Genomic DNA, 22,937 nt, shown 5'->3' with positions numbered 1-22,937 from the left:
CCCTTCGGGCCGTCTCAGCCCTTTTTCTTGATTTTTAAATTTAAGGGACTTGCCGGCCCTACGGGCCGTCTCAGCCCTGTTTCTTGATTTTTGAATTTGAGGGGCTTGCTTGCCCTTCGGGCCGTCTCAGCCCCGTTCCTTTATTTTTGAATTTAAGGGGCTTGACGGCTTTCCGGGCATTCTCAGCCCCGTTCCTTTTATTTGAATTTAAGGGGCTTGCCGGCCCTTCGGGCCGTCGTTGCTCCGTCTCAATTTACATATATAGCTACAGTATATATTAAAGAGGAAAATCAATTTTTTTCGGCCTTTATCTATTTGATGAGATCGTGGTGGTCGGAGCCGTCGACGGTGTATCCAACGGACTGGGCAGTGCGGAGGATTTCTCGGATGGTGCCGGAAAGATCCCGGGCGCCAGATCGTGATCGCATGATTCGAGCGCAGTTAATGTTGTCGTCTAAGGTGATGCTACCGATGTGCTTGACTGAGCAGTTGCGGTTGGGGAAGGAAGAGGAATGGGAACAGTCTGTTCTTGACCTTCTTTCTGTCTCGGAGGGCCTTGATGATGATCGAGGAGACGGAGACCTAGAATCGTTCGAACTAATTCAGTGAAGCTACCAGCTCCTCCTAAGCGGATCCCGTCAAGGTCTTTGCTTTAAACGGGCACCGCCGGTTTTGGCCATCAAGGGCGGAAGTGGCACCGACTTCGCCAACAACTCGGAGGTAGACCTCGACAATGGCGGTTGGATCGAACTTTGGCAGTTTTTTCAACTCTCGTCAACAAAAAAAGCTTCATATTTACTCAAGCATGGCTTGCTCCTAGAGACGGACAATGCAGATTAAGTTTTCGTGTGAAAAATTGAAAAAAACTACTTAATTTAACTATAATTTATAATAAAAAAAAACTAATTTTCTGTATCAAATATTCTAGATATCAATTAAATATTCTTATTCATAAAAAAAACACCTCAAAAGGTCCAAAAATATGCAATTTTATGAAAAATAGCATAAAATAGTAAAGAGAAAAGAATGTGAGTCGGGCTAGCTTGGCCATGCAGCGGGCGCGCCCCCGTGCGGCCGCCTCCAAAATGACGCAACGCCGCTCAGAATTCACCTCGGAAAACTTTAAAAATTCATATTTTCAAAACGCGAGGTGCGTCAGTGAATTTTTTTTTACAGATTTGGGTTTCTCAGCCCAATATCTATAAGGAAAAAATATAAAATCATTAACGACAAAACAGTCCTCGTACTGATCCGAAAAATGAGCTTTTTGAACGCAATTTTTACGAAAATGACTCATTATTATGAAATGATTTTGGTAGCATTGAAATCCTCGTCTTAAGTTCTACTAGATCATCCATCTAAAAATCGGTTTGCACCCTTTTTTCGGGTACTTGAAAATTTGTGCGATATCCCTAAATATACAATAATAAGGAAAAAAATAATAAATTAAACAGACACAATTTTCAATAAACTGTTTCATTACAGATAAAATCAGTTTCTGTTTCTAAAAACACTTCTTTCATTCTTCTCAAATTTTGCCTCGATAATTGTCGCATTGATCTTGGTGGCCTTGGCATCCCTTTTCTTGATGCACTTATGTACCTGTAAAATATATTATTTTACCATTTTTCATCGGAAAACTTACTTCATGACATCTTTGGTCGAGTAGCCAAAAAGCACGAAATCCAAATAATAATGTCTATAAATCTCAATTGCCGTCTTTCTCGGGACATTTTGCCAGTGAAGTTCATCTGGTGGTCTTTCTGTGCTTTCTGTGTCTCTTCGATTCTTCAATTTTCCGTGCGTTTTCTCATCCCAAGTGTATTGCCCATCGATATGAATTTTCCCATAAAGTCCAAGCTCCCTCAGAAGGGACGGAATTTCCTCTTTGCTGTTTTCCAAATGCGTGATGTGATTAAAATCCATTGCACAAGCAGAGCAAAGAGAGAAAATCGATCTCCAGTGAGCATTGTGCCCTGCTTCACCTCGATTTGTTGCGATGAATTCGAGAAACGATTCGAAAGAAGTTCTCATTCCCTCTGGGATCGTGCCGAAATAGGGCTGGAAAGGCTGAATTGCAACGAAGTATTTTTGAAAAGCTTTGATCCATTTTGGCATGGCTCGCATTTTGTCGTGATATGCGGAGTAGACTCGGGCAAATGGGTTTCTTTGAGCGGTTTCTTCCATAATTAGGCAAAATTGGTAAAAAAGAGGAGGAACCGTTCCCTTGTATTTGCGACTCGATTTGACGCGGTAAGAATTTCTTCGAGACTTCTTCTTTCTTTCGTATATTGGTGAAGTTTTGGGGCATTTACTCTTGGCATTATATGGTAGATACTATTCCCAGCTTCATGATTCTCGAGCTTTTGGAGTACTCCTTTGCTGCTTTTGATCCTTTTGTCAATTTTAAATAATGAACATCGAGGCCCTTCTGCCAATTTGTTGTTCCGCTTTTTGGCGGGAGGCAAATCATCAGGTCCATCGATTCTGTCAAGTTGAACACGCTTGATTTTATAACATTATTTGCGATGCAGCTATCGTTGAATTTGGGAAGAGGGGCGTTTAGGTTGTGGATTTGTTTATGAAGCCGGAGAAGCTTTCCCAACCCAGGAAATTGTTCGGATTTGAGAGTTTCTTGAATAAGAGGAAGAGCTTTTACGAGCTTTAGGATCTGATTTCGAGAAAAGAAAAGTTAAAAAATTGAAATCGAAAAAAATTCTAGAGCCCAATTCAGAACATGCTCGGTTGTAAATCAGCTTTCTTCTTAGAAATACTTCTCTATTTCGAATATCTTGAATTCTATCATTTTCTTCACTCGATATTTTTTCTTTCAAAAGTCTCTCCGTTTTTATTCCTGCGTATTCTTTCACGCTCGAAAAATCACCAAAATAAATCGTGCAGAATAAAATTGAAAGGAGAAAGATTATTACTGCTTTTTCTGTCATCTTCATTATTCCGAAAAATACGTTTCCTGAGTTCGTCAATCAATGATTAGTAGGACAATTAATTTTTATGATGTGAGTGAATAATGCCGTATCGTAAATGATAAGCCGGTGAAATTATGATTCGTCTTTGTCTTCAAAAAGAAAAGTAAAATTAAAGAATTTTTATTTATTTGTACAGTTTTGAAAAAGCATGACAGAAATATCAAAAATATTCTTTCTTCATACTCTTCCTTGATATCGCCAAGAATTTTTTCTTTCGATTTCTTGGTGGCTTCTAGTCTTTCTTTTGTGTTTTTTATGAAGCTTGTTTCCTTCACCAAAAATCTTTAAGAGCAGCAGATTGTATTGATGATTCGACTATTGGCTATTTTTTTATTTACAAGCGCGAAAAATTTCTTTTCAGAGTATTTTCCGATCACGCGAAAGTTTGAAAATTTTGAAACTGCGAAAATTGGCGAAAAAGGCAGCGAAATTTAAAATTTCAATATTTTGGAAAATTTTAAATAAGACTTTTGCGAAAAATTAAGGGGCCTAGGTGCTGAAAGCGGAGTTAGATTGGCCCTCGTACAGGCGAGCCTTAAAAGGGGTTGAAAAAGATACCAGATTATTTCGAGGGAGATGGTTTTAGAAAAGACTCTCTCGAATCTTCTTCTTTTTTCAACCCTTTCCTTAGCGCTGGCCTTCTTTTTCTTGTAGACGAGGATCATGATGGCCGAAATCAAGCCAACAACAACGACTAAGCATCCAACAACGATGTAAATGAAGTATTTCGGGATGTAAGTTGATGCTTCAATGATTTCCAGCTCTTCGAAAACTTCGATTTCTTCCGTCTCTTGTCCGTCCACGAGCAGCACTTTGTTTCCGAGCTTCAATGGTCCGATTGAAACGATCGCATCCTTCAATTTAGTTTTGCTTCAATTTCTCCCTTTAGTTTTTTACCTCATCGACAGGAAGTCCCGCTTCCCTTCGCTTTCTGCTTGTTGTGCAATCAAATTGGTCGCAGGTGTTTCCGTCGGTTGTGAAACAGATTCGGACCCGGCAATGGAGGTGCACGTTCGGCTCATCGACAAACTTGAACACGTTGGATTCCCAGCGGCTAGTTTGAGAAACACCATTCGTTAGGAGATCCACTTCCGCTCGTTGATCCGCTTCATCATCGACGCAACTAGAAAAGGGTTTTAGTAAATGCTGATTCTTCAAATAAGAGAGCCAAAATTATCTCCAATTCCAACTCACTAGTCTTGAATCAGCTGATATCTGGTCGTATCATCAATATCCGCCGACGCTGTCGCCCAGCACTCCTTCGTCTGAATAACTGAGTCTTCCGGTCCCTTGAGCAGTTGAGTTTGCACGTAGAGCCTAAAATATTCGTCGACAATTTTTGCCTTCAATTCAATTTTCAGATAATTGGGGACTCAGAAAGTCCAAAAATGAGAAGAACCGCGGCAAGCTGACTATTAGGTGGTAGAATAAGAAGGCATTAGAGATTAGGGGATGAGCTCAAAAGGGTTCAACTAAAACGTGGCTCTTTTTATTAATGTTTTAGCAGTTCTATTGATGGAGACTCTTTCTCGAGAAATCCCTAATTATAGGGCATGTGACATGCCCTATAATTAGGGACATGCCGCATGTCCAAATTAATTTCTCACCTGTCAGTAACATTCAAAGTTGGGGGCTCGTTGTAGACCTCGGCGTAAGTGTTGTCAGTATACAACATCATCGTTACTGGAAAGTCACCCTTTCCCTCGCCAGGCTGCATGAGAAGCGTTACTTTTACGACGTCGTAGATCTTTGGGATGAAAAAGCCGTAATCGTTGCCAGCTCCATTGGATAAGCCGACAAGGTAGTCCAGCGGGTAGACGCAATGCCAGGGGACGATGAACTCGTTGATCGAAGAGAGCACCACAGATCCCTGAAAATTATTTGAAAAATTTAAAATTATTGAAAAAAAATTATAAAAATAATTGTTAAAAAAATTATTAAAAAAAATATGGAAAAATTAAAGAAAAAAATTAATTCAAATTCTTAATTCAAAAATTAAGTTCAATTTTTTAACAAATTACCTTGTCGGTAGTGGACGATTCTCGATTGGTAGTAAAAAGTCTGTTGAGATAAGAAACGTGCGTAGAATTCATGTGCATTTCTGTGCCACAGGTGTTAAATCCCAGATCGGTGCATAAAGTGATGAACTGCTCTGTTTCGTTGCGCACGCCCTGTTAGCTGGTCTCTCCATAACTTCTTTTGTATAAGTCAAGATCAGAATCAAAATCCGGTGAAAATTGATTTCGCGAAGGGAAAAAACTACGGAAAAGAAAGAAGGGTTCGGTAATCTGCGCGAACAGTCAGCTTGTGACATTCAAAGCGGACGCTGAGTTGTGTCCAAACCCGCTCAGTTTAGAATATCTGCCCGATCCCCTTATCAGGATGAGTACTTTTTCTTATCAATAGTCACGAGTGTTGTTCCTCTGATCCAGCTCGATCACGCTGTTCAACAAAAATGATAAAGAAAATATCAATTTAAAGAAATCAAAAATTTTGTTGAATCATTTTTCGGAAAACCGAGAAGAACTTTTGAGATTAAGGAGATACCGTTCCTGATCGCAGTTTTTAAGGTGGACGCCTTCGAATTTGTCGGTGATTTTTTCGTCGATGAGGAATTGTTTTGAGAGCTTGATGCACATGTTTGTACTGGTGCACTCGACATTGACTGAAAAAACGCTCATTTCCGCGCGAAAAAATTGAAACTCACCATCGGAATCCTGGAATTCCCTGTCCAGGTAAGTGATCTGATGCGTCTCCCCCGCTTGATCGAAGATTATGCCAGAATCGGCGGGTTGATCCGTAACGATGCCTTGAGCTTCGCCCAATCCAATCAGCGACGCTAGAATTCCAGAAAGTCGCATGGTCCAAATCTGAAAATGGCAATTGTTTATTTCTTTCCTTTGATAAGAGCGAACGTGAACGAAATTGATGATAATTGGACTTGAAATAAGATTGAAAATGGCTTCTGAGGAGGTAATTTTAGGGGCAATTAGGGGAATCAGAACGAATCAAAAGTTTAATGAGACCAAAAAAATGACTCATGAACATATCATATGTTACATATGTTTTCTCGGAATTTAAGGAATGAAAAGGAGGATCTTGGTTTGGCGGCCTGTGTAGAAACCTGAGTCAGGGTACATTCTATATCAGAACCCTGACTCAGGTTTTTCATTCAGATCTCTGACCACTGATTTTATGACATAATAATTGTCGAATTAGCAGATAAAATTGATTTAAAAAAATGACGAGTGCGAAAAGTGGGTCCTTTGATTATGAAAATCAGCGTCAGCCTTCGCTTTTCAAGAGACAGTCAACGGTCGCCATTTGCATAAAAATGAGGCACTCCAGCGCATCAAGTCCGCGAAACGCGAAATCGCGAAATCGGACAAATTTGTTCCTCCGACGATAAGAGAGGAAACATAACAATCTCTCTAACTCACGTTTAAATATTTTGCCGAACAGCTCAATATTTACCGTGAACTCTCATCTGTCGCCCATGGTAGTTATTTTTACTTCATTCATCAGAAAAATATTTAAAATTTTATTTTTTTTTCTGAATAAAGAAAATGAAATAAAGAAAATCATCGATTTGAAGTCACAAAATGTTCAAAGACTAGAATAAGGGATACCGAAAAAGGGACTTCTTGCCAAAAATTAATAAGAAGGGGAAAAAAAATTGTTATAACAATTTTGAATATTCAATATGGCGAATACAGTTTGTTACCTCTAAGAATCAAGATTTTGTTTTATTGGTTTTGCGGTGATTCGAAAGCGATTATTTTCGGTATTCAAAATTCAGATGAACCTTTTTCTACTTATTGTCCAAAAATTGAAGAAATTTATGGTTTCCTGTTATTCTTTTACCTTATATGCAGTTTTTTTGTTTCTCTTTCTTTTTCAGGGACGTTTTGACTCCTTTTTTCGTTTTCTTTTTTTCGTTGCTCAAAATTTGACTTTTTTTTCAAGTTTAAAAGCGTCCAATTTCTCAGTAACTGTAAATTGTCCGAGCGCTTCGTTGTTTTTCGTCAAAAAAGGCGGTGCTTCTTCTTTGAGCTTTTAAGAAAAGTAGAAAGTCGACAATGGGATGAGTTGAGTTGGCCGGGAAGTAATTTTTGCTCCGGCGCTCGGCGGTGGCGCGCTCCACTTCAGCGCCATCTAGGAGGAAAAATACGCGCGTGCGAGGAAGAAGGAAGGCCACGGGGATGGACTTTTTGTATGCCGTGGTAAATTACTAATGCAACAAACGTGGTGAGGGAAACCTAGACATAAGCTTTATTCTGAAAAAAAATTAAGGGTTTACCCCAATTAAAAACCCGAAAAAACCTTCACTTAGCAATCTTACCTCTAAGACCCTGTATATCCTTAAGTTTTTTAACGAGTGATAAACAGTTTGTATGGTTTTCAATATGAAATACCCTAAAAGGATTTTTAAAGGTTTTTTCTCGATCTTGATAGCTTGAAAATTATAATTTCTTGCCATCTGATCCGGGTGATATTTAAACCTCTCCGCTTATAAATTCTAAAAAATCAGGAGTACAAACTCTTTTCTTTTACGCGAAAAAGGGGTGAATTTGACTTTCCGGCGGAAACTCAACCCTTTTTCGCCACGCCCGGGAAATGATGGTGATTGACAAGATCGTAAAACACCCGGTTTCGTTGAAAAAGGAAGATCAAGGGGAAAAATAAAAGCGAAGGAGGAAGTCTGAATTACCGACGAAGAAGAAAAAGGGCTTAATTGAAGGCTTCAGAATCGCGCTTTTTCCCGGCTTTTCTGGGAATTATTTCCGTAAAAAATAAAAAAAGTGAAAACATGAAATCGATGTTTCAGTATTTTTTCTGTCATCGATATAAATACATTTTCGGCATTACGCGATTTGTTGGGAAAATCAAACACCCAGGTAATCACTGCTTAGACTCGGCTCGTGACATTGTTTTTCAACAAGTGTTAGAAGCTGGCCCCTTTTTAGTTGCGGCATTTACACAACAGATTCTTTCCGATTCGTTTCCTGAATTCAGAATCGTGCTGATGATCGACATGGTATTTTTTATTTTTACGAAATGTTTTGTATTTAAGGTTAAATAAGGGTGGAGATTTTTAATGGATTTTTCATAATTGGGAAACGTTTCTCTTGCTGAAAAACTCGATTTATTTATAAAATTAAATCAATTATTGCTGGACATTTTTGTTCACGTTTTTCGACTTGAATTTTTGAAATAATGAAAAACCATGAATTTCTTCTGAAAATTTTTCGTCGAAAAGAACCATCATTTTTCTAGCGTTGTCATATTTTACAAATCAAATAAGCAAGCTTCAGATGGCATCTCACTAGAATCATACGTCATCAATTTTTCTCCTGAAGTTTTTTGAAACCGGAAGTATTCGGCAAATCCGATTATTTTTTATTTTCTTGCTGAAAGGCGTCTTTTTTTTAAGCTTTTGAAAAGCCTCTTAGTTGAAAGCTCGTCTGATCTGCTGGTTCAATTTATATAAGAAAATGTCAAATTGAGCGGCTCCGGGAGACGGATTTGCATCGACATAGATAAAAACTAACGCTAGAACGGGTTTTGTTTGAAAAGAAATTATCGAAAAGCCGGTTTCATCCTTTCTAAGGAATCAGAGGGGAAAAAAATTTGCGATGGCCGGGAATCGAACCCGGATATAATGCTTGGAAGGCATCAATGCTGACCATTACACCACCAACGCTTGGGATCGGCTTCATTGGAGACAAACAGTATTGGAGCTTATTTTTTAATAGATACAGTAGTCCGCTATAGCATGGAACAAAACAGGTGTGTAAACGATTTCTTGATGTTCGCCAATTATTATAATTGATACTGTCAAGTCTTCTTTAGCTGGGCTTAAATCTATTCTTTGAACAGCCAACTCTTCGGAAAACCCTGGAAAGACATAAATAGACGTTCCAATTTTGATCGAACTTCCTTCCCCGAAAGACTAGAAAACCAAATAGCGATGAATCTTGATGTAAATCTACCTTCAGCAGTTGACCAATTAGGGACCAAACGTTTTTCTCAAGCTTCCAGATGTCTGAAATGTATTCTTTTTCGCTCGTGCCTCTTCTTTCAATTCCCCAATCGACAGTAGCGCTCCACAATCGAGGCCAACGAGGTCATGGGAATGGAGGTTTCTCAAAAATGATCAGCAAGAACTAAAGTAAGAATTTACCGTGGATGGTCTGCAAGACGAATCCAGCCGTTTTCTCCTAGCGTCTCTGTTATTCGATTGCCATAGAGGTAGTCAACCGATCCAACAGTTGTCGGCCGCCCCTCGTACTCGCCAAGTTTGCCTTTGTGGTGGGAATAGGCTGTGGAAAATGTCAAAGTTGAGTTTTCGCCATTGAAAATTTCGCACTTTTGAGCAGGGAATTCTCCTGAGGGAAAGCAAATCAGAGCTATGTTGTTTGAATTAACTGAAATGGCCGCACTTTCTGTTGAAATTTTGTTGATCAGTTGGGCAGACAGCTCAATAAATGAGCATCCAACAAGCTTCATGATCTGAAAAATGTTTTATGGAGAGGTTTTTGTTGAAACAAACGTTTTTCATTCGCTCTCGAGTTCCTCCAAAGATGTGCAGCTGATCTTTAACCATTGCATATTGCGAATAGATTGTGTAATCTCCTGGAGGACTGATTTCAACTGTCGATTTCTTAAGCCCATCACCGGAGAGAATGTAGCTCTGGCTCATTTTATTCATGAAGTTCAGAATAAATGTCCTGTTCTGAACAATTCTTTGCAAAAAAAGAAAGAATTCGGATTTTACCGGCGTCAGGCAGAGCGGATGACTACAATTTTCACAACCTACCGGGCATTTTTCTCCACATGGGCAAAAATCATTACAAATAGCATACTCAGTAATGCAATTGTCAAAGCAGTTAGTCGAGGCGCAATCTAACAAGCAGGAATTGTAGTCCCTTCTGCACTGCGTCGAACAAATATCATGTAAATTCTCGTCTCTGAAGCAAAAAGTCTTATTTTTCAAAAATTTTGATTATTCTTACGGGCAGTGTTCAAGCAAAGAAGCCTCAATAAGAAAAATATAAAGTAGAAATTTCATCTTTGTTATTCTTTTTGAACCAGATTGAGCTTTTTAAGAGGCAAGGGCCTGATATTTGCGCATAATTCTGACTCTTGACGAAAGCACTTTTTTTCTCTGCAGTAAGATTGCATGGGAATCTGATAAGAATTGTGATCCTATTTGTTGGAAATATGTTATGCGTTGTCTCGAAATGGGATCATTTCTTATCAAACCGGCTCTGCTTTTAGAACTCTTTTCTTTTATCTTTGAATACTGTATCTGTTGCAAAGTAGGGTGATTGTCCGATGACACTGGGTTAGCTCACGTTCACTCGGCGAATTTCTCAATTGATTTCTAAGTAGACGATTATTTGTCGTCAATTCTCAGCTCAATTAGGGAGTCGGAATTAAAATTGCTCAATTTCGAGGGCAAAAATTTCAATCTTCCGGTTCCAGGAGAATCAAATGCCTATTTATTAGTAATAAAATGCTGGTGGATATTGCGGGACGACCCGCACCGCTCGAAGTTGGTACATGTGTTGAGCCATGACGCAGGTGTTGCAGCACATAACGGTACAGCAGCCATCAGTCTTCGGGATGTTGAATCTCATACGAATTCGGTCTCGCTCGCTACAAAGAGTGCAAAAAGCAAAACAAGGGAAAAACATGCAAAAGAGAAATGCTCCGGCGTAGCTTCCGCCCATCATTTCAGCAACTTCTGCGCGAGCACAAGGGGTACACCTTAAATAGGTGTTCGCAGTGTTACAACCTCAACAAATACCAGCAAGCGTAGCACATAAGACTATCAAAGCAAAGTCCACAAAGATCCGGTCGAACCCAAGCGCCCTGAGTGAAGACAACAGGTTGGGTGGTAATAACCTGTGCATCAGAATTAACAACAGCACCTTGATCAGCTTCCTGTTTCTTCTTTCGTTTTTCAGCTCGTCGTTTTGCCAACGCGATTCTTCTGAGCTTCTTTGCTCGCTCGTCTTCGTCTCCGCTGGAATTAGAATCGGACTCACTTGAACTGGAACTAGAGCTGGAGGTTTCAGTATCTTCAGTATCACTCTTTCAAAATTTTAATTTTAATTCTCTCCTTAAATCTTACCATTTTCACTTTTTGAAAAACAAAACTGATTCTATGCAAGAAAAGTCTGGATTTTATCAAAAATTTCAATTGTTTTCACAGGGTTTTATTTGTTTACGATTTTGTATCATGACAGATTTCAAGATAGACGGAGCTACTGACAAGAACCAAATTCTTTAGGAACATTGATAGCTGCGTAGGAATTATTTAGTTCTGTTGCGATGACATTTGTGCGGAAAAAATGTTCACAAATATTCAGTATCAAATATTTTCTCTATTGAAATTCATAATAACTCGCATCAATAAAGTGGTTTGATTGGTACAGTTCTCAGTTGATGCAACTGCTGTGAAACAACACATGATTCGCACCAGTAGACCGTGCAGAATCCATCGGTAGCTGGGATGTTATATCGTGTTCGAAGTCTATTACGCTCTCCATGAAGAGTGCATGTCGAAGCACAGAAAAAGCACCACCGAATCAAAAACGCGGACAAGTAGCTTTCGCCCATCAATTCTGCTTGTTCTCCTCGAGCACAACACGGGCAACTTTGATCAATTTAGATATCCTTGATTTGAAATCTGTTTCTTACCATGAAGCATACCAAGTTGTCGGATCACATGCAAGACCACAAAGGTCTGGTCGAACCCAAGCTCCTTGAGCAAAACCAACAGGCTGAGCTGTTACTACTCCTGGCTGGGGTTGAACCATTGTTGGCTGAGGCTGGACCACAATCTGCTCAGGATATTGACCTTGAGGCGGATATTGACCAGGTGGATACTGAATAGGCTGCGCTGGTGGAGGATATTGCTGAGGAGGAGGGTATTGAGGAGGTGGAGGCTGATTCTGGCGCTCCTCACGTCGTGATTGAGAATTATCTCTGATTCTTTGCGCGACTTTGATTTTTCCAAAAGTACCAAGTTCTCGTCCATCGTCATCGCCCTTTGGAATTTCTATAGGTTCTGGTTCTTCGTCCGACTTTAATAATTAATGAACAATTTTTTCGAAACTCTATAACTTACCATTTCAATGAACAGTCTCTAAGTTTCTGTCACTAACTAACCGATCACCTCTCCTGCCAAAATTACAATCCTGTTGACACAGAGATTTGATAAACACGGTCAATAGTCGATTGGTACTATCAGCAAACAAGTTCCTCCCCTAGTCCCCCTGACCGTAGGATTATTTACTTTCGTCTCCAAAATAGAAAAATTTCCATGTTGAAAAGTGCATTTTCTTATCAGTAAAATTTCTAACCGCACGTTATTAGAAAAACTGGAGGAAAAATAATCATCAAAGCGCCACTTATTTTCCCAAATAAGAAATCAACAACAACTCTTATCAAAAATCTTCTCTAGAGCTCGATGTTATGTCAGTCAAAGTGCTCTCACTATCTGTCAGTCGGAAAAGAAAGTTTTCTAAAAGGAATTTCTAGAGGCGGGTCGACTACAGCGATTGTTTTTCAATTTCGATCATTTTCAGTTTTCGGCCAGAGAAAAAAGCTTAAGAATTCTTCTTTGGCAGTATCTATAGCCCCTGATTGTCAGAAAACCACCAGTCAGAGGCTTGCCCAACTGCCCGAGATCAATTCTTACATTCGACGCGTTTTGTAAAGCCACCGGAAAGGGAGTTTATAGCAGTGAGAGTTTAGCATTCGCAACTTTTCAAGGTTTGTTGCGGTGCTCCTTCCTGCTTATGACTCATTTCCACGATCGACCAACTGCTCAATTTTTCAAGTTATTCAACAAGAGAGCAAAAACTGATGGAATATCAGTGTCTAAGAAAATTAACATAGAACCGCGATAGTCAACCGCATCGAAGAGCCTCCGAAAGAGAGCCGAGTCATAGAAAGATAATTTCAGTCGACCGCGATGGAACGTGCACAGAAGCTATAAACAAACATTTTTGGCTTTCGTTTTCCCATTTTTATCTAGAAGATAAGATACAAAAAAAATTGTTTTCTGACGAACAATCTTTTTTTGGTGAAAAGCCATTTTTATTGATCAATAAAAAGTATCCAAGTTCCTTTTTTTCAACCTTTTTTCCCTGCCGCAAGTGGAGCGCAATTCGTGTCCGCAAAACCTTTTCAACTATTAATTCTCCTTTGTTCTCGCCGCAAGACCTTTCTCGTTTTGAACGCTTCCTTACGTATTTTCTTCTTTTCTGATTTCTTCCGGCTACCACAATGCTCCAGGTTTCCCCGCGCCAAGTTCACAGTTCCAAAGATATACAGAAACGAGGCGGCCTTATCCTTCCAATTTTGCGTCTCGTGAATATTTCGCATGTTCGTTGATCCAATTTTGACGCGTTCGTCTTACTCCCGTGCCGCATTTCCGCACTCACAGAAGGTGCTTCGCGTAACAAAATGCAAACAAAAACTGATCTTGTTCAGAATGGCCCAACGAGGGCCTTATCGCGAGCACGGGTTAATTCATCGTGAATGCTACTACGCAGCTATTTTTTCGTTCGGAAAGGAGTCAACGTGGAAAGCAACAATTTGATCCCTCCAAAGCTGGCTGAAAAGTATCAAAACCCCGGGCTTAGATTCGCATTAGTACTTTCCTATCCGAGCAGATGGCGCATCACGTGGAGCGAACTCAGATTACGCTGGTCAGAGAAGGTTAATCTACGCCAGTATTACTTCATATTTCTTTTAGACCAAAAAGGATTGAGATGAACTCGCGAGATTAAAAACAGCGAAATTGTCAGTTTTCCTCGTTTTCAGGCACGTTCGTTTCCGATCATTTTCGGATGGGAAAGTTTGAACGCGGAGTTTTTAAAATACAGAAAAGGGCGGATGCCGCGGATATCGACGAGGGAAGAGAAAATTTAGGACAAAGCAAAAAACTGATGACGCTGCAAAAATCATGATGCAATTTTGAAGGTGCAATTCTTTGAGGGGGAATTCCTAATCATCTGTAAACGACACTGGTCCAGGTGAGCGATGCAACTCTGCGCTAGAATGATAAGGCAGGTGAATTCGTGTTTGACAGGCGTTACTCAAACGTTTTTGCAAGTTATAAACGAGTCATTTTCACGGTGATACGGATTTTTATTTAGCGGGATCAGTGACGCGACCGATAAACAGGGGGATATTTTCAAAGGGACAGTGATTTTTCTGATTGCCATTCGTCCAGCATCGATTTGTCACGACAAAATAGTAGGGCCGGTTGATTGTGATCACGGAGGGTTGACTCATTGATCGGCTAGAATGGATGTGGCGTAACCCCGGATTTGAGTCTGCTTTCATCGGTAGTTTGACTGAAAGAAGAGTGGAGACTTACCTCGTCAAAACAGAAGCAGTAACCGCAGCTCCTTCAATCCCGTTCTCATCGATCTCAAACTCGACCGCGTGGTTAACCTTTGACACAAAAGCACGCGATTTATCCCCCAACAAAGGCGAAAAATCAGCATTTCCTTCTTCGAAAATTTCGGTGATTCCCATTCCCTTCATTCAAATTTTTTCTTTTTGTTAATAATATGTGTTTTTACCTCGAGTTTCTCTTTAATATCTTCTTTGAAGGAAAGCTTCACTTTTGGCATAAAAAACTTGAGCTTTTTTCGATTTTGTTCTGTTCTTATTTTATTGTAGTTTTTCGCGATTTCAGCGGAAATATCTTCTTCTGGATCGTCAGCCATCCAAATTTGGACCGTCAGCTTAATAAAATTTGATGAAAAGCCATAAGTTTAAATTTTACCAATTGATTGAATGCATCTTGACCTCCTCTCTTCATCGACATTGGAAGCTCATAAACATTTACAATCGCGCCATTCGACCATGATCTCGTCGACCATGTTCTGATGTTTGCTTCTTGGTACAACCATTCAATATCGGAACGTTTTTCGAAGGCATTTGTTTCATAATTGTACCACTCAATCGGATCAAGACCTGAAATGACTCATCATGATTAAAAATATAAAGCGTTATTCACCCATTTTCTTCAGTTTTTTGTTCGTCAATACTTCGAAGGGATTCATCCACTGAGCTTTGAGATAAAGAGCAGAAGCAAGAACGACCTTTGTGTCTGAAATAAGTCAGTAACAACTTGATAGTTCGCTCATACGGTATGAGTCATACCAGAATCCAAGTCGTCATTAAATAGTTTCACAATTTTTCCGTTTGTCGATTCCTCCGCCCATTCATTGATTTCGTTCGTTGCAGATTTCGAGTTTCGGAAAAAATCGAGTTCTCGGACATTTGCCAGGTCTTTCACGAAATCGTTAGAAATAATGTCATAGGTTCCAGGATCGAGCTGTTCTCCTTCCAGGCCTTCTCGAAGTCCTTCTTGGTAAAACATTCCATTTGTGATTTTCAGCTCGTATGCAGCATCAGATTTTCTTCGACCCCAATGAGTGGAGTTAGCTTGAAGTCCTTGCGAAATTTGATGATAAGCAGTGAAGGGATCAAGAATGCTTTCTGTGGTAAAGTATTGATTCAGGTCAAGGCTCGCTAGAATCTCTTCCCGAGAGGTTCCACCAGCCCCAGCAGCAACCATATAAAGAGAGCCGATGATCGAATAAGGAGAGATCACTGAGTTCTGACTAATAAAAAATTTCTTTTATGATTTCTTGCTTTTTGGACTTACGTCTTATCATTGTTTTTGAAAAACAACTCCCATCCCTTCTCTTTGAAAGCAGCGGTGACATCAGAATCAACATCATTTTCGCCCGCAAAGGCGATCGCTGGAAGCAGAAAATTCGAGAGCTTCATTCTCTTGATTTATTTCCCTCTCCTCGGTCTTCCTCTTGATTGAAGATATTCTCAGAGTTGTTTATTTGATGTTTATTTAGCCTGACTTACTTTAACCGTCCTGAGCACACAATCAGCTTGAGGGTCGAGTTACTTGACCGTGGATCTTGAAGAGCTAGATTCTCAATATTAAATAATTCTAGCGATTTTTCCTCTTCCAGACGAAAGTTCTAAAGACCCCGCCGCTTTATCAGTGACAAAGTGCCAGTCTTGTTCTGGTGTTCTCAAGAGCTTCTGACGCGCAATGTAAACTTTCGCAGAAGTTTTATGACTACCGGTAGTTACGATATAATTCTAGTTCAAAGAAGAAAAAAAGTTGTTTTCCCAGATGCTTTGGGCAAGTTATTGCGGGATCAGCAGGTCGAGTGACCTTTTTGGAGAAATCCATTTGTAGTGCAGAAAGTCAGCATTTCCGGCTTAGGGAAGAGGGAGATATCTCGGTGCTGATTTAATTGACACAGCTAATGAGCAAACTAAGGCTCTCATCAAGAGATCTGCTCGGCAATTTCTGAAAAAACTGAGTCAGGAACCCAAGAAAAGGAAGTCCGAGTTTGATGAAAAACAATCAAGATTCTACGATTCTCAAAATGGAGAAAAAAGAACGTGTTTCAAAACGTTTCGAATGGGATTTGAAAAACAACTCGTCGCGTTGAAGAAATTGCATCGCAAATGCAGAAGTCCGTTTAGCGCAGGAGATCCAAACAGCAATCGACTTCCGTCCTGATTGATGTTGTCAAAAACCGCGCTTTTTCTTTGATACGATTTTTCCGATTTGATTGTTTTTATTATTTTATTCATAAACGAAAATGAAATACTGGTGGTTTATTTTGAATGCTTTTTTAAAGACGCATAAAAGGCGCATAATTAATCTTTATTTTGTTTTATCAGTTTTGACATGGTGCTCAGATAGTTCTTTCTCCTCCTTGTTTTCTTATCAATCGACCAGACGGATGTTTTTTGCTTTGATCTGAAAAGCTCGTGGTTTTGGAGCACTCGTTCATATTTTCTGTAGCTTATGACACCCTCGACCATGCTGATTGTTGCTAAGATTGGGAAAATTTGCATGTTTTAAAAGTTTTCAGTGTTTTTTGGTTGAAAATTCCCGGTCGAGAAAGGCTTTTATAGATGAGATGACATTGCGAAGATATAACTTTTCACGTGGGTTTCGATGATAATTGGAGCACGAGAAAACAATTATCATGGGACGATTTTTTGGCTGGAAAATACCGTTATTTTCAAGATTTAAAAAGGGGAGAGAGTGTTTCGTCTGCCTGCTTTTCCATACCCTACGTTATCGTTCTTTTCTGCGTCTTTCTTTTTATATTTTCTTGGAAAAGATCTTTACTGGATCTGACTGAAAGCATCAAGTACGTAATCTCTTCGTCTCTTGTGTCTCAAACAAACGTGAAATATGTTTTAAAGATTAAGGCACATACCTATCTTCAGTAAGAAATTTAATGTCTGGAAAAGTGTTCACGATCGCTGAATCAGAAGTGAATTCAACAATCACTGTGAATACGTGATCTGTTTAATGGTATATTGATAAAAATTTTACTTGGAAGATTTACTTTTTTCATGTTTGAGAAAGCATACTCTTGAACAGATATTTAAAAATTAGATGTTGAAACAAACCTATCCGGAGAAACTATTTCTCGAAAGTTCAAAATCCGCGACGAGTTTAAAATCCCAAGATATGGCGCCATATATTCTGAAGGTATTCGAATATTTCACGAGTTCACTTTAGACTGGTCATTTTCTGACGCTACGGTAAATCAAGCCCCCGACGAGAATCAGCATCGCGTTCATGTGATGCTGAGTCTATTTTCGAAGAAGCTTCCAAAGGTCAATTTTTTAAGTGCTGAGTTGACATCAATTCTTCTTTTTATCTTGTATTATTCTGTCGATCTGCATGCCGGTCAATGAGTTCTAAAATACAAGTGCAACTACAAAAAAGGTAGCTGTGGTTAATAAATTATCTTCTTTCTACGACGAGCGGAACTGCGCACTGTCTTACTCTTGAATTGTTAAAGCGCTGCACCTGATCCTCAGATCATCAGCTGGAAAAACCGCGAAGAAAAATCTTTAAAAAAATGGGACAAGGAAGACGAGGAGAGAGATCTGATCGAAGGAACTGTTTTTCATTGCAGACTTTATTTTTGATTCTGAACAGAAATTTGATAAAATGGAGGAAAGAGATGAGAGAAAAGGTGACGGAGGAAATCGTAGAAAAGAGAAAGATAGAAGGGATGATGATTATCGAAGAAGGGATGACGATCGGAAAGGGGATCGAAGAGGAGACAGAAGAGATGATGATAGGAGGGGAGAAAGAAGAGATGATTATTATGAATCAAGAAAATGGCGAAAATCGTTGTTCTCTTCCTTGATTTCACAAAAAGGTCCTTGATTTTCATCATCATAAAGATCAAGAAAAGGATCTCCAAAGTCAAGAAAGGGGTCTCCAAGGTCGAGGAGAGGGTCTCGTCGAGGAAGCGGAAGCTCTTATCGAAGTGGTGATCGATCAAGGGGAGGGTCGAGAAAAAGCTCTAGAAGAGGCTCTCCCAGTGGAAGAAGGCGAAAAAAGGTGAAAACGAAATATCAAAATCCTTGATTATTAATCAATGATTAATATAATATTAGTTATATACAGTTATATATATAAATGTAGGAGTTTATTGCAGTTTGCTGAACGTTTTCGGTCGGACGACCATCATCAGAGCTTGTTCCTTGATAAACTTGATAACAGTTATATATAGTAATATTAGTAATATTGAATAAATAATGATATAAATGATGTATTTTGAAATTGATATTTTAATTTTCTAGATACACTTCAAGACAGTCGGGCGAATGACAAGAAATGCGTCTGCCTTGGCCCACTACGCGCATGAGCGTAATCTCGACAGGATTCCAGATGAAGTGCGGCTAAAACGTTCAGATCTCTATGGAGACAATCAAAACATCGTCGGTCAGGGCGATGATTTCTCCTCGGCATTTTCCGATGGATCGGTTCGTTCTGGGATGCCAGATGGAAATGCTATGCACTCGGTTTACGGCAACCGCCAGCCATTCATCGACCCCGTCCTCGAGCAACCCAGAGGATGGAATCAAGGAGGACAGAATAACATGGACGCTTTTAATCAATTCGGAGCTCCTTCGTTTGAACAAGGATTGGCGATCATGCCAGAGAGAAATCTACAATCGAATTTTCATCAAGAACAGATTATGCAAGGGCAAATGATGCAAGAACAAATTTATCACCAAAACAGCGAGATGATGAATTTCAGCAATCATCCGTCCCAAAATGCGTCGCAACAAATGCTGATGCAGCAAATGGTCGGAACTCAAGAACAACGTTTGAATATGCATCTTCCAGGCCAAGCAGCTGTTTTTGTTCAGCAACAAGTTACAAGGTAGGTAGGTTCTGATAAGAGGGGAAAGACAGCCATTTATAGATCATCAAGTAAAGAAATCACAACAGAAGAACTAAAAGATAAGAAACCTTTGACAAAAGGAATTTCGTTTCATGAAACTGTCAAAGTCAAGGAAATTCCATCAGTCTCAAAAAGTGTTTCCGAGAGTTCAGAAGAGACATCAGAAGAATCTTCAGAATCGATAGAAGTGACACCGCCAAAGAAGGCCCAACCAAAAACGGAGCTAAAACGCACTCCTACTCAAATTCTTATGGGTCAGGCTTCTCCATTTATTTTTCGGTAGTAGGGATGAATTTTATCAGCACTACGTATTTTTGATGAATGAAGAAAAAGAGTAGCCTTGACAAGACATGAGAAATAATCGTGGGAAGAGATGGAAGTCTGGTCTCTTCGGCTGTCTGATAGACTCTTCTACGCTACTGACAGGGGTCGTCCCATGTATTCTAGGGATAAAAATAGCAACAATTCTTGGTGAACCCTTTGGCTCAATTTTATGCTGCGGAGGAGTCGCGAGTATGCGAACGAAATTTAGGATGCTTTTTGATATTCAAGGGACTTCTTGTTCAGGTGATTTTAAGAGATGACTTGATACTGATTATTTGATTTTAAGACTGTCTCGTTTCCTACATCTTCTGCCCATGTGTGATCTGCCAACTTGTGAATGAAATCGAAGCTTTGCGCCGAGAAAACAGATAATTTGATAATTGCCATGTTCCTTATCTAAATACACCGCTCATTCAAAAGTACAATTTTATGGCCTCTAAAAGCGAGATACATTTTAATAAGGAAATAATTGCTCTAAAGATTTGCATATCAACAGATTATATTCGCGGATGAACGTTTATCGCTATCAGGTTCATGCAACTTTTCTTGCTGTTTTTGCGCAAGAAACTTTAGTATCAATTATTATAATAAAATTCAAAGAAATTTTTTTGGTAAAGTTGAAGATCTCAGATCTCTTTTCGGTGTAAGGTGAAATTGAATGCAACTTTCACTTCGATCTTCATCTTTGTGCAATTCGCGTTTTACGTCATCGGTCGCGACCCTTTGCCATTCCAATAGTGAGCAGCCGTTCCGTGAACATTCCAGGAACATAACTCCTCGACTCGACCTTCCATCATAGAAAGTGTCTATGTTTTTTGCAAGCTTTTTATATTGAACATTTTCAGACAAATTATCGCGATTTTTTATTATTTCAATTTTCAAAGAAGATATTTGACAGCTTTCAGAAAGTCAACAGGGTGAAAGTGTTCATGAAAGAAAATAAATATAATGAAGAACAGGAAAAAACATGCGATATCAGTTTTTACCCAGCAGAGCAGGCAATCAAGATCTGTTGAAGATTCATCCGATTTGAGGGCTGAAAGAACTTATTTCCGTCAATTTTTCGATTAAAGTAACCTTGAATGAATGAATGTATTTCTTCTAAGAAGTAATTGTTGTCCAAAAAGCATCAAGTTCCAGCGAGAAATTCAGACAATAAAGAACGAAAGCAAACTAGAAATTATTTTCAACTTTTTGCTTTCGAGACTTACAATTGTAGTTGCGCAAATCGCCAAAGGGTCCAAAAAATTGACCTCTATTTCATCTTCAATTTGTCGATTTTGATTGTCGTCCATTTTAAAAGAGTTTTCAAAACTACCCAGATTGGAATAAAATTCATCAAAAGCAAAATCATTCTAGAGACAGGAAATAAAGAATGTTCCTAAGGTCGGCAGTGACGTTGGCCCTCAAGTCGTAGTGCATACGAGTAGTGCAAATTGCTAGTGGCAACTGAGGTTGATGGAGCCCCTTGGTGCTGGCTCCGTGTCTTTTTCGCATTTTTACAAGGAGAGCAAAGTGGCAGGGGCGGGCGAGCCGCGCACTATGTCCAGAACTTGTCTCAGAATTCCGAACACGTTAAGGAACAGACTCCGGTAGTTCTTCGGACTAGCCAAAGTTGCTTACTGATATGATTCACAGCGTCTTCAAGAAGCAAGAAAATATTATTTTTTAGGTTTATTCAAACAATAAAAAGAACTCAACAGACATCATTCAAAGCGCTCCCTTTCTACACCAAGAAATTCAAAAACATTGTTCGCAAGAATATTTTCCTAGAAAAAAATCATCAATTTATTCACCACCTAAACTAACCTTTTCTTCTGCAGTCAAAAACTTTGCATCTTCGACAACTTTTCCCTCTCTATCAATTTCTCCAAGCGGAAAAGGATAGTCGCTTCCAAGCAAGACTCGATTTTTGCCAATGATGTCGACGAGAAATTCTAGAGCACGATCGTCATGAACAAGTGAATCCGTCCAAATTTTGCCGAGATACTCTTTTGGAGTCTTTTCGCAATTGGTAGCGCACAAATCAGGTCGACAAAAGTGCCCGTGCTGAAATCTTCCTGGTTTTGGTTTTCAAAACAAAAAATCATCTTCCTTAAATCTTAAGAAAACCGGTCCTATTGTGAATGGAAACGCCCCACCGCCATGAGCAAGACAAAATCTCGCCGAAGGAAATCTGTCCAAGACGCCTCCAAGAATGAGGCACAAAGCAGCATGAGCAGTTCTCTGAGGCATTCCAGTCAGCCAGGGAGACCAGTAGGCTTCCAGGCACCCTCCTCGCTGAAAATCCCAAGGATGAATGAAGAAAGAGAAATCCAGCTCCACAGCTAAACACTTGATAAGAAAGGGAATCAAAGAAGATCTCACCAGCTGCCCACAAAGGATCATAATATGGGTCGTCCAAGTTTCTGTCATTGATGGTCGTTCCGATCTCAAAACCAACAATCCCCGTTTCTTTTTTTGCATCGCTCCATTTCCGCGATAGACAAGTACACATCTTGCATCGGAAGCGTGCCAAGAGCCAAGAATCTTTTCGGATACTGCTTGACCGTCGAGTCCAAATCGTCATTAATAATTTTGCACAAGTCCGCGCAGTCAGCAGCTTTGGCCCAGTAAGAAAACATGACGGGAACAGTGCTCAAAACTTGAACAGTCACTCCAGTTCGGTCCATGTCTGCTAGACGCGCTTTTGGGTCCCAGCAATTCGGCTCGATTGTCCGGAAGAAAGTTTCGTCCTTCATCATATCTGCCCGGCCGTCTTCTCGGTGCTTGAGCTGGATGAAACCGCCATATCTTCAAAAGAAATTTTTGAGCATCAGTTTTCGTGTTTGAAATATTATGAACTCTGGAGCTACAAGTGTAAGTTTTCTACCAATGTTAACACATGTTTTCTTTTCTTATATAATCATTTTTCTTCGGGAAACAAGTGCACTATTTCTCTTTCACACAAAAACGCGTTTTTGATAAGCAAAAAAAGATGCTTACCCGTATCGTTCTTTTAAATTTGGCCATTCTCTTGGTAAAATATGGTTGTGAATATCGACCTTCATCTTTTTTTTTTGTTTTCAGATTCAAATTTGTGGGAGTGTAATCGTATTTATGTATTGACCGAGCCCATCAAAAATGCTTATCTTTACGAGCAAACGATTAATCACCGATCAGATTCTAATTGGACGGCTTTTAATTGACTGTTTGCTTCTTGGCACTAGAACTTGCCTTTGACATTTCCGGGGGGATGGTTTTCCAAAGTCTTCATGAAAAGACGAAACGTTGCTTTTTGCGAGTCTGGACTCCTCGTCATGAGTTGTCCGTTCATGTTCAAAGAAAT

General features: G+C 39.6%; 5 protein-coding genes, 2 long non-coding RNA genes and 1 other non-coding gene across 8 annotated transcripts; all 8 read right to left on the bottom strand.

Annotated features, from left to right (window-relative positions):
• Nucleotides 1-1,463: 1,463 nt before the first annotated feature.
• Nucleotides 1,464-2,942, bottom strand: LOC145697678 (carbohydrate sulfotransferase 12-like). The gene is made up of 2 exons (XM_081774893.1): nucleotides 1,646-2,942; nucleotides 1,464-1,602 (listed from the first exon to the last, which is right to left on the bottom strand). The coding sequence occupies exons 1-2, from the start codon at nucleotides 2,185-2,187 to the stop codon at nucleotides 1,464-1,466; spliced, it is 681 nt and encodes a 226-aa protein (XP_081631019.1). The 5' UTR covers nucleotides 2,188-2,942.
• Nucleotides 2,943-3,109: 167 nt separating this feature from the next.
• Nucleotides 3,110-7,083, bottom strand: LOC145698762 (ZP domain-containing protein-like). Its single transcript, XM_081775982.1, has 8 exons — nucleotides 6,852-7,083; nucleotides 5,695-5,857; nucleotides 5,543-5,652; nucleotides 5,009-5,161; nucleotides 4,595-4,857; nucleotides 4,182-4,304; nucleotides 3,885-4,110; nucleotides 3,110-3,841 (listed from the first exon to the last, which is right to left on the bottom strand). The coding sequence occupies exons 2-8, from the start codon at nucleotides 5,846-5,848 to the stop codon at nucleotides 3,419-3,421; spliced, it is 1,452 nt and encodes a 483-aa protein (XP_081632108.1). The 5' UTR covers nucleotides 5,849-5,857; nucleotides 6,852-7,083; the 3' UTR covers nucleotides 3,110-3,418.
• Nucleotides 7,084-8,619: 1,536 nt separating this feature from the next.
• On the bottom strand, nucleotides 8,620-8,691 carry TRNAG-UCC (transfer RNA glycine (anticodon UCC)). The gene has a single exon. It is a non-coding gene; the product is annotated as a tRNA-Gly (tRNA).
• A 2,714-nt stretch (nucleotides 8,692-11,405) lies between these two features.
• On the bottom strand, nucleotides 11,406-13,388 carry LOC145697677 (uncharacterized). Its single transcript, XM_081774892.1, has 3 exons — nucleotides 13,320-13,388; nucleotides 11,697-12,082; nucleotides 11,406-11,652 (listed from the first exon to the last, which is right to left on the bottom strand). Exons 1-3 carry the CDS (start codon nucleotides 13,386-13,388, stop codon nucleotides 11,406-11,408), a joined length of 702 nt encoding a protein of 233 aa, XP_081631018.1.
• Nucleotides 13,389-14,143: 755 nt separating this feature from the next.
• Nucleotides 14,144-15,846, bottom strand: LOC145696630 (iripin-2-like). Its single transcript, XM_081773701.1, has 7 exons — nucleotides 15,691-15,846; nucleotides 15,183-15,646; nucleotides 15,037-15,129; nucleotides 14,803-14,993; nucleotides 14,597-14,761; nucleotides 14,389-14,552; nucleotides 14,144-14,310 (listed from the first exon to the last, which is right to left on the bottom strand). Exons 1-7 carry the CDS (start codon nucleotides 15,813-15,815, stop codon nucleotides 14,157-14,159), a joined length of 1,356 nt encoding a protein of 451 aa, XP_081629827.1. The 5' UTR covers nucleotides 15,816-15,846; the 3' UTR covers nucleotides 14,144-14,156.
• Nucleotides 15,847-16,718: 872 nt separating this feature from the next.
• LOC145699067 (uncharacterized) lies at nucleotides 16,719-17,667 on the bottom strand. Its single transcript, XR_014133971.1, has 4 exons — nucleotides 17,487-17,667; nucleotides 17,291-17,336; nucleotides 17,140-17,247; nucleotides 16,719-17,070 (listed from the first exon to the last, which is right to left on the bottom strand). It is a non-coding gene; the product is annotated as an uncharacterized LOC145699067 (long non-coding RNA).
• A 2,843-nt stretch (nucleotides 17,668-20,510) lies between these two features.
• LOC145700302 (uncharacterized) lies at nucleotides 20,511-20,911 on the bottom strand. Its single transcript, XR_014134190.1, has 3 exons — nucleotides 20,821-20,911; nucleotides 20,687-20,782; nucleotides 20,511-20,645 (listed from the first exon to the last, which is right to left on the bottom strand). It is a non-coding gene; the product is annotated as an uncharacterized LOC145700302 (long non-coding RNA).
• A 385-nt stretch (nucleotides 20,912-21,296) lies between these two features.
• LOC145697314 (2-amino-3-carboxymuconate-6-semialdehyde decarboxylase-like) lies at nucleotides 21,297-22,661 on the bottom strand. Its single transcript, XM_081774500.1, is given in 5 exon segments — nucleotides 21,297-21,378; nucleotides 21,419-21,936; nucleotides 21,977-22,070; nucleotides 22,072-22,402; nucleotides 22,595-22,661. Coding segments are annotated over 5 exon segments (1,071 nt in total). The 5' UTR covers nucleotides 22,660-22,661; the 3' UTR covers nucleotides 21,297-21,315.
• Nucleotides 22,662-22,937: the final 276 nt, after the last annotated feature.

Source organism: Oikopleura dioica, chromosome 2, assembly GCF_907165135.1.
Source record: "Oikopleura dioica chromosome 2, OKI2018_I68_1.0, whole genome shotgun sequence".
NCBI lineage: Eukaryota > Metazoa > Chordata > Appendicularia > Copelata > Oikopleuridae > Oikopleura > Oikopleura dioica.
Note: the sequence above shows the minus strand (reverse complement) of the source record. Positions and strands in the feature narration are given on the sequence as shown.